This window comes from Primulina tabacum, chromosome 8 (assembly GCF_025594145.1).
Source record: "Primulina tabacum isolate GXHZ01 chromosome 8, ASM2559414v2, whole genome shotgun sequence".
Classification (NCBI taxonomy): Eukaryota; Viridiplantae; Streptophyta; class Magnoliopsida; order Lamiales; family Gesneriaceae; genus Primulina; species Primulina tabacum.
This window is the reverse complement of record NC_134557.1, coordinates 39,732,712-39,741,384: the sequence shown is the minus strand read 5'-3', so window position 1 is coordinate 39,741,384 and position 8,673 is coordinate 39,732,712. Positions and strand designations below refer to the sequence as shown.

The 8,673-nt window shown below is 32.8% G+C and overlaps 2 protein-coding genes across 2 annotated transcripts; one reads left to right on the top strand and one right to left on the bottom strand.

The window, feature by feature from the left end:
• Positions 1 to 1,003: 1,003 nt before the first annotated feature.
• Positions 1,004 to 2,689, bottom strand: LOC142554124 (small ribosomal subunit protein eS25y). The gene is made up of 4 exons (XM_075664769.1): positions 2,549 to 2,689; positions 2,394 to 2,468; positions 2,159 to 2,293; positions 1,004 to 1,279 (listed from the first exon to the last, which is right to left on the bottom strand). The coding sequence occupies exons 1-4, from the start codon at positions 2,549 to 2,551 to the stop codon at positions 1,166 to 1,168; spliced, it is 327 nt and encodes a 108-aa protein (XP_075520884.1). The 5' UTR covers positions 2,552 to 2,689; the 3' UTR covers positions 1,004 to 1,165.
• Positions 2,690 to 7,177: 4,488 nt separating this feature from the next.
• Positions 7,178 to 8,132, top strand: LOC142554123 (uncharacterized). The gene has a single exon (XM_075664768.1). The coding sequence runs from the start codon at positions 7,334 to 7,336 to the stop codon at positions 7,979 to 7,981; it is 648 nt and encodes a 215-aa protein (XP_075520883.1). The 5' UTR covers positions 7,178 to 7,333; the 3' UTR covers positions 7,982 to 8,132.
• Positions 8,133 to 8,673: the final 541 nt, after the last annotated feature.

The following is an 8,673-nucleotide window of genomic DNA, read 5'->3' as shown; positions in this document are numbered from 1 at the left end:
CACTTGTGAGTTTAATGGACTCTTCACCAGTGTGTAAGCCACTAATTTGATCTTGTTTGAGCACTCTTTGTAACCAAGATTGCAGAACCATCCGCAAGAACTACACAGACTTCGACCAAGAACTTGCACAACCAACTTTACTCACACACACAAGCTCAATCACAGTACACAACAAGATTACATGGTTCAGCCTCTTTCAAGACCTACGTCCACGGAGAAAACAGCCGCACTTTATCGATCACCAGAGCAATTACAATATACAGTATACAATTCACAACGAAATTTACAAGACTCAATCAAGGCTTAACTCCCTTGATCTCTTCTATTTGCTTTTCCCTGTTTTATTGTAATGTGTGTTCTCTATGCTTGTCTTTTGATCGTATCCCTCGGTTTTTCTTCTGGTATCTCTTGGAGCCTTTTTCTTGAGGATGATCATCTTTTTAGGAAAGTCTCTCCCCTAATCGTTATATCCAATTTCCGGTTTTTGGGCTTCTTGTTTCTTTATGCCACTTTGTTTAATCAAAACCTCCTTATTCAATCTTATTGGGTTTTCCATTTATCAGCCCAATATCCTCAGAGTCCAATATTAGAGAAACCCATCTACAGATTCAAACTCAGTTACTCAAGTAAAGAAGTATTACATTATATATTATGAAAAATTAATTAGACTTTTTAGAAAAAGGAATTAAATATAAAGATTCTTCCTATTCAATATTCAATAAATTATAAATAAATCTGTTAACAAGGGATAGTTGTGGCACATGATTCGTTATATATTCAATATCCAATTTAAAAAAACAAGCGATAGAGAACCAATGATTTGGCACCCCAGTACATTTCCTCAGATTGCAGATAAAAGAACACCAACTGGAATAAACAAACAAAAAGATTTCTACGAGCAATACCACCCCCATTAGCACGGAATTCACCGAGTACCATGAGATGCTATAAACATGAAAACAAGTGTGAACTAATCTAGTGATATGCAAAATTGGAAACGAGATGACTGACAGCCATTCAAGTAAACTGGATACCGCACACAAATAGTAATATGGGAATAACAGTGCTTCACATCTTTCAAAACAACATAAACAAAAATACAAAAGAGTCCAAAAAAGGTAAAAATCCACTCGAAGGTCTCTTAAGTAGTAAAAAGACAAAACACCTAAGTGTTGGTGGCTCTGGTGTAAATCTGCTGGCTTGAATGAACTGACACCATTCTGATCAAACCTTTAGCCATCAATTCTCTAATGGCCCTCCTTGCCAGTGATCCATTGATCTGTGAATACATATTTGGTTGGATCAGATGGAATTAGTGCAGTCTATATAGCTAGACAAATTTATATCAAGAAATTAAACTGTAGCAAAATGGGAAATCAGAACACAAGGTTTCACATTGACACAAGAGCTGCCAACCATTAAATCAAGAGACTGCAAGAAATAAGAATATCAAGTCTTTATACGCTAGGAAAAGGGGTGACCAAAGCACAAAGTTTCATTTTGAGACAAGGGCTGGATAAAACTATTCTCTATGCACATACTTGAGCTAGACAAGTTTATTAACTAACATAAATCTAGATAACTTCCATCCCACTGATGTTGAACTTTGTATTCGCCAGGAAGAATTCAAGAAGACTCCCAAACATACCACAAAACCATCTATCAAAACAATTACATGGTCAAGAGAGTTTCAGTTAACTACAAATCCGACAGGAGAATGAATAAAAAAACAAAAGAAGCATCTATACAAGGAGAAAATAATCCAACTTATGAATCCAATCCCTACTCTGTCAAAGCAGAAACTGTTCAATTACAGAGCTAATCATAAAGAAATATTTGAAGGTAGCATTCATGCAGGAATTTGAAATATTGCAACCACAAACCAAGAGAATAGGTTCCCAACAGTCCCCATCTCCACATCCACGTGAACACTAATTAAACCATGAAAAACCACATGGCCAGGATCGCCACAATTAGTACAGAACCATCAGCACAATCCAGGAAGCACAAAAATTAAACACAACCGAATCCAGAAAGATTCTTAGAGAAAACAAATGGTAACAGCAAATTCATAATGCTAAAAAGAAACTGAAAACAACTCATAAATCAAGCACGCACGTTATCGCGCATCCATCTATCCAAGAATGAATAAACTCACTCTGAGACGGTCGGAAAGAACGGAAGGAGTGATGAGCTTGTACTTAGGAGCCTCGGACAGCAGTTTGTCGTAGGTCGCCTTATCAAACATCACCATGTTGTTCACCTTCTCCTTTTGCTTACCCTTGCTCCATTTCTGCAAATGCAACATATCACCAAATCAAAATTTATTCTTGGGGCCACGTACGGCCAATAACAAACGCACACCGCGCAGAAAAGCAAGAATAAGCAGTAACCTTCTTCTTCTGTTTTCCTCCACCGGACTTCGCTGGCTTGGATGCTGGCGGAGGAGCTTTTTCCTTCTTCGGCGCCTGAAAAAGAAAATAGAAACATGATTAACCAGAAATCACAAATGGGATTTCAGCTTGTGCAATTCAGATCACCGCCTTACCATCGGAAAATGAAGCGTAGGAGTCGGTGGAGAGGCGGCGGATAATCGTAGCCAAAGGCGGAAGTGAAGAGAGTTCGATTAGTGATCGAAAACCTAGTTAGGGGTTTTATCTTCTCATCTCCCATTTGGGCCATAAGGTAAGCCCAATGAGAAGCCCAAATTGCGCTAATGTGGTTCTCTGAAAATGAAATGTGTATATAATAAATTAAAAACTAATTTATTTTGGACAAAAACTTGTGTGAGACAGTCTCACGGATCGTATTTTGTGAGACAATCTCTTATTTGAGTCGTCCATGAAAAAGTATTACTTTTTATGCTAAGATTATCACTTTTTTTGTGAATATCGATAAGATTGATTCGTCTCACAGATAAAAATTCGTGAGACGGTCTTACAAGAGACCTATTCTTTATTTTTTTATGAATTATATCACGAATACATTCTTTTAACAGTATATTGTATCGAATTAAATAAATATAAAGTATAATTATAATATAAAATATTTATTATTGTTATTTTTTATTTTTACTACTTTAGCAGTAATATTTAGTAGTTAGTTTAAGCAGGATAGTTTCAAAACAATATATTTTATGTGTCAAATAAATTAAACATACCTATATGTTAAATGCTTTTTCTAACATATAGTGTGTAGACTTCTCCTAGGAAACGAAATTTATTTAATTTGATTAAAAATAATTATAATTTTAGTTAAAAAAATTTAATTTTAGTTACAAAGTTTAATTTTAAAATTGAAACTTTACCTGTATACGCAGACCATTTCGTTTTGGAGTAGGTCTATTGTTAGACGGTCTCACGAATCTTTATCTGTGAGACGGGTCAAACCTACCGATATTCACAATAAAAAGTAATAGTATTAATATAAAAAAATAATATTTTTCATTGATGACCCAAATAAGATATTTGTCTCACAAAATATGACTCGTGAGACCAGTCTCACACAAGTTTTTGTCATACGTTAAATATTTTTTCTTAATATATAGTGTGTAGACTTCTCCTAGGAAACGAAATTTATTTAATGTGATTAAAAATAATTATAATTTTAGTTGCAAAATTTAATTTTACAATTGAAATTTTTCCTGCTTATGCAGACTATTTCGTTTTAATTTTAATTTTTTTTGGTTTTATTATTTTTGTGAATCATTTATATAAAAAAAAATCAAAATCTTTTGGTCGACTCTATTTCACTTCCCCTTTCGTAATTTCGTGTCGAGTTTGGTGGTTTTTCGAGTCATGCTTATACTGTGCGCTGATGATGAATATTACCGGTTTTTTTATCAGCTCGATATCTCCATATGATCATTTGTTTCTTGATAGAGTGTTTCTTGTTTATTTACTAGTATTTTGGTCATGTGAGACAGATTGACCTGCTTTATACTTACAAAATAATAATTTTCTGACATAAAAAAGTATACTAATTTTTTTATGAATCGGGTCGGATGAGATATATGTCTCACAAAATAAACACGTGGCTGTGTTTGGTTGGTATGTTCCATAGCAGTATTTTTGGGTTTTAAAAAAAAAATAACCAAAATTTTAGATTTTATGATTTGAAACTTCGATTTCTAAGAATTAAATGAGGATAAGGGACACAATCAAAATGTAATCCGACTCTAAATCCCCTTAATCCAGCGTGTTTATACCGTGTGCTTGTATCGAAGGATTTTCGAATCCTACCAATTATTCTTAAACACAACGAATCAATTTTAAAAAAGTGAAGGATCAAGAATATTGTGCGCTAATCTTTGCCTTTACACATGTAATAATAATAATAATAATAATGATAATAATAATAATAATGGGATTAATTAATTAATTAAGACAATGGGAGTTTGAGTTTGATTTGTGCATCTTTATCTCTTCTTTGAATTGGATTTTTTAGAACCATAAAAAAGTGATTTAAGATGCTCTATTATTCATTGTTGGAATCCTTATATTTGATAGTGACTCTAAATAGTAGAAGATCTAAAAAATTTAGGTAAAGAAAATTTATATTTTCTTTCTCAAATTTTTTGTTTTTAAAATTGTGATAGAAAGAATGTGAATTTCATTTAATCATTAATGTTTAGAATATGATTGTGGCGTCTAGCATTTCAATCCTTGGCATTAGGATATGTATGTTTGGGAAAAAAGAATTCATATCTTCTATTTGAATCACTCATAAAAAATATTACTTTTTATTTCAAATATCTTATTTTTTATTGTAAATATAGACATAGTTGATCTGTCTCACGAATAAGGATATGTAAAATCATCTCACAAGAGATGTACTCTTCTTTTTGATTTTTTTTTTCTAAAAGATAAGACAAAATACTTAGTAAAATAACATAATTTTCGTAAGCTGCTTCAATATCCTCAATTATTTGCTCGGTTTTTTTGTTATTTTAGCGAAAATTATAGTTGAGTATAATGATATAATCAAAATCAATAAGAAGTATAACTAAAAGCTATATTTCGACCAAAAATCATACCTCTGGTAATTTTAAATCGACATCCGTAGTTTAAATTAAATTTATTTCAAGAATAATTATATTTTTAAAATAATATTAGTGTTCTAAATTTGATTTACTTGTGTCTCAATCACTATAATTACATGCAACATTTTAAAATTATTTCTTTATAAACTATAGGACTTGGAGAAGCAATGCTTTTGGAAAGGCATGTCTCCCACTCCCACTTGAGATTCCATTAGTTGGATAAATGTAGCCAAAGTGGCCAATGGAGCCCAGAGAACTGGCTCGCTTGGGGTTAAAAGCCGCCTCCATAAAGCCCAATTATTGCTAATGGGCTGCAAAAGTGGGCCCACTACTTTTAATTATTCAACGGTTGGATTCTGCAAATTTTGGGGTGCTTTTGCAGTTGGATTTAATTAAGGTAGCGTAATGCAATTAATTTAATTCAAATGATTTTCCCGAATTATAAGTGTATATATCACTATTTTTTTGGTGTTTAGGGAGACATTGATGAATTTTAGTATTGGTCAGAATTTTACAGTTTACATATATATAAATATATATATATATATATATATATATTTATAGTTTTGATATATTGCTCATCTATCGACCAATGAGATGCAACTCATCTATTGAATGTGATGAAACATATCTAAACTGTACATTCATATTAAACAGAAAAAATAAAAATTATGGAGCCGATATTCGAATTTGTCAAAGAAATTATACCCAACTAACGAATTGGTGTTGTATATTTATATCCAACTAGGCCCATAGTTTCGGAATTTCTATGTGAATTAAGCTCGAGAAAAGGAGGTTTTCCAATCACTGACTCAAACCCATTATCGAATCGTACTCATCATAACATGGACGTACTTATGGCAAAACGGGCCAATCTGGTATTTCACAATAAAGTGATATACGGAATTGCCATGAAACGACTTTTTAGTAGATTAATAGATCACTTCGGAATGACATATATACATCACACATCCTGGATCAATCGTATGGATATATAAAATTCAAGATTTCCAAGTGGGTGATGGTATTGCTCGTGTGTGTGTCTATATATATATTTCTCCACTCAATTTGTTGGAGGCATGATTAAAAGTGCGTGTTGTGTTGGCTTTCTTTACCAAAGGGAGATAGTAGGTTATGTCTCCATAATAATGGCTTTAAAAAAAAAACCAAGCGTGGTGCTAAAATCCAAACGTTAAAAGATTAGGAAGGGCCGATTTTGTAAAGCACTTTTTCCTTGCCACTTAGAAATCATTCAACCACTATTTAAAAAATGAAAATAAATAATTTCAAACTAATTTAATTTTTTCAATGAAAAAAATAAAATTATTTCAGAAATCTCACCATGGCCATCATATACATTCTACTTAATAAATAAAATTACTCTTATTTTTAATAGTAGAAAATTGAATATAATAGTAGAAAATGGAGTTTAAATAACCTTAATTAGTCACCAAAAAATTATTAATGAGTGAATATGTATCATTTATAGTTTCTTTGTTAGTAAGATATAAAAAATTGACCCCCACAAGAAACAAAAATAATAATTCCCATCACAAAAAGAAAAGGTCAAGAAAAAGATTAACCGAATGAAGAAAAAGAAAAAGAAAAAGAAAAAAAGTTGGGAAAAAGGTGTGACTTGTAAGTTTGATAATCCAAATATTTATGTCAAAATAGTAGCTATTTTGGGATTTTAATAATTTTTGTCGTCAAATTCCAAATTTAGTCATTTATCTTTAAAAGTTTGACAATTCAAGTTTGAAGTGCTGGTGTGACATTGTTTATGTCAACCTCATATCGACATTACATCTACTTCACGTCAAAAAATGATTTTTTTATATAAAAAAAAAACCCAAGATAAGGGATTGGGACTGTAACTTAACACTATTGATAAAAAAATTACAAAAAAAAAAAAAAAAACAAAATATATGATAAAATTGCAATTTTTCACGTATAAGTTCATATATAATTTTATTTTAGTAATATATGGATTTTACAATCTAAATAATGGTTAATAATAAATTTTAATAAAAATTGTCTCCCATGATTTTCAACCAAGTACAACTGATGAAAGTAAGTGGAAAAAAAAGGTAGACAGGATCTAATATGTTTATGGAGTCTATAAATACCATCATCCTCTCCAAACATTGTCGCTCCAAGAGCCTAAACAAATGGTGTAGAAATAAAAGAAAATCGAAGGTTCAGGCCAAAATCTTCTCGTTCGAGTGAAATCCCTAGAAATTTTTTGAAAAAAATAAAGAAAGAAATCAAACCCTCAAGTTGTTGGATCCAAAAATGGACATGTTCAAGTTTCACGACGTAAGAATTGAGAAAGCGAACATCTCGAGGTATCGAAGACTTGAGAGGATCGCCACTTTGTTTAGATTTGTGGAGCTGTGCTTTTTCTTGATCATCATCTCCAAGTTCTCCAGTAAGTTCCCGCTGTCTTTCAAATCATCCAGCGAATATTTCAGGTGTATCTCAGTCAAGTTGATAAGCCCGCGATTCGTTTTCGTGGTGGGAAACGTTATTATACTCGTGTTGTTCTTGAAATCCGGGGAATTCTCAGCCAAAAATGGCGGAAAACCTTCAGATCTTTACGAGGAGTACGTGGAAAAATGTCGAAGGGATCAGGAAACATGCGTTACAGAAGAGAAAATAGCTGCAATAGCAGATCATGGTAATAAATTTAAATATGGTGTTTGTTCTGATGAAAGGACGATACACCGGAGTTGTTCTGATCAGAATCTCGCGAAAGCAGCCGCGCGTGTCAACCAGCTGAGGCGGACCATGACGGAGGAGTACAGGAAAAGTGCTGCGAATCGTCGTGGTTCTTCCAAGCTGGAGGATGATATGAGCGGTGAAGAGTTCCGGAGAACCGTGGAGGCGTTTATAGCAAGGCAGCAGAGGTTTCTGAGGGAAGAAGAAGAGGAAAATACTTAGAATTTTCTTCTCTTCTTTTAATGTTAATAACATACTGTACAAGCTTGTAAGAGTACTGATAGCTCTAGCATACCTTAAAAAGTTGTAACAACTTGTGTCGTGTAAATAGGATTATATCTTTATATCATAATTTGGATGTTATATTCAATAACGTCTAGTCGAGACTACGGAATTTTGATCGAGAGATGAAATTATAATTTTCGAAACTTATTTTTTCATGTAACAACGACGACGATCTACGCTCCCACATGCCTTCCGAGTTCCAAATCCTTCTTCGCTGAAATAAAGCTGAAGGTCTGATGGTTGTAATCGGGACCGACAATTACAGGTAAAAAGACGATCTTCCACGAGTTATATCGTGAAAGAATTTTATAGTTTAAAATATTTGAGTTTCGTTAGCCCACTTTGACATCTCTAATTGGATAATCTTAAACTCCCAGTAGTTTCATGGTAATGAATCTAATGATCCACGATATTTATGCCATGAAAAGAGCGGAAAAGTCAGCAAATTACTGGCACAATAAATTGAGACCAAGATTGGTCATTCGTGAAGGATTTCTAACCACACAAACAAGATACATTCACGAAAAAGGGAAGGGGAATACGATTCTAAATCTTGTTCCACAAGCATATTGTTCTTTATGATGCGGTGTTTACAGTATGGATTTTGGAATTTCAGACTGTCAAAGGAG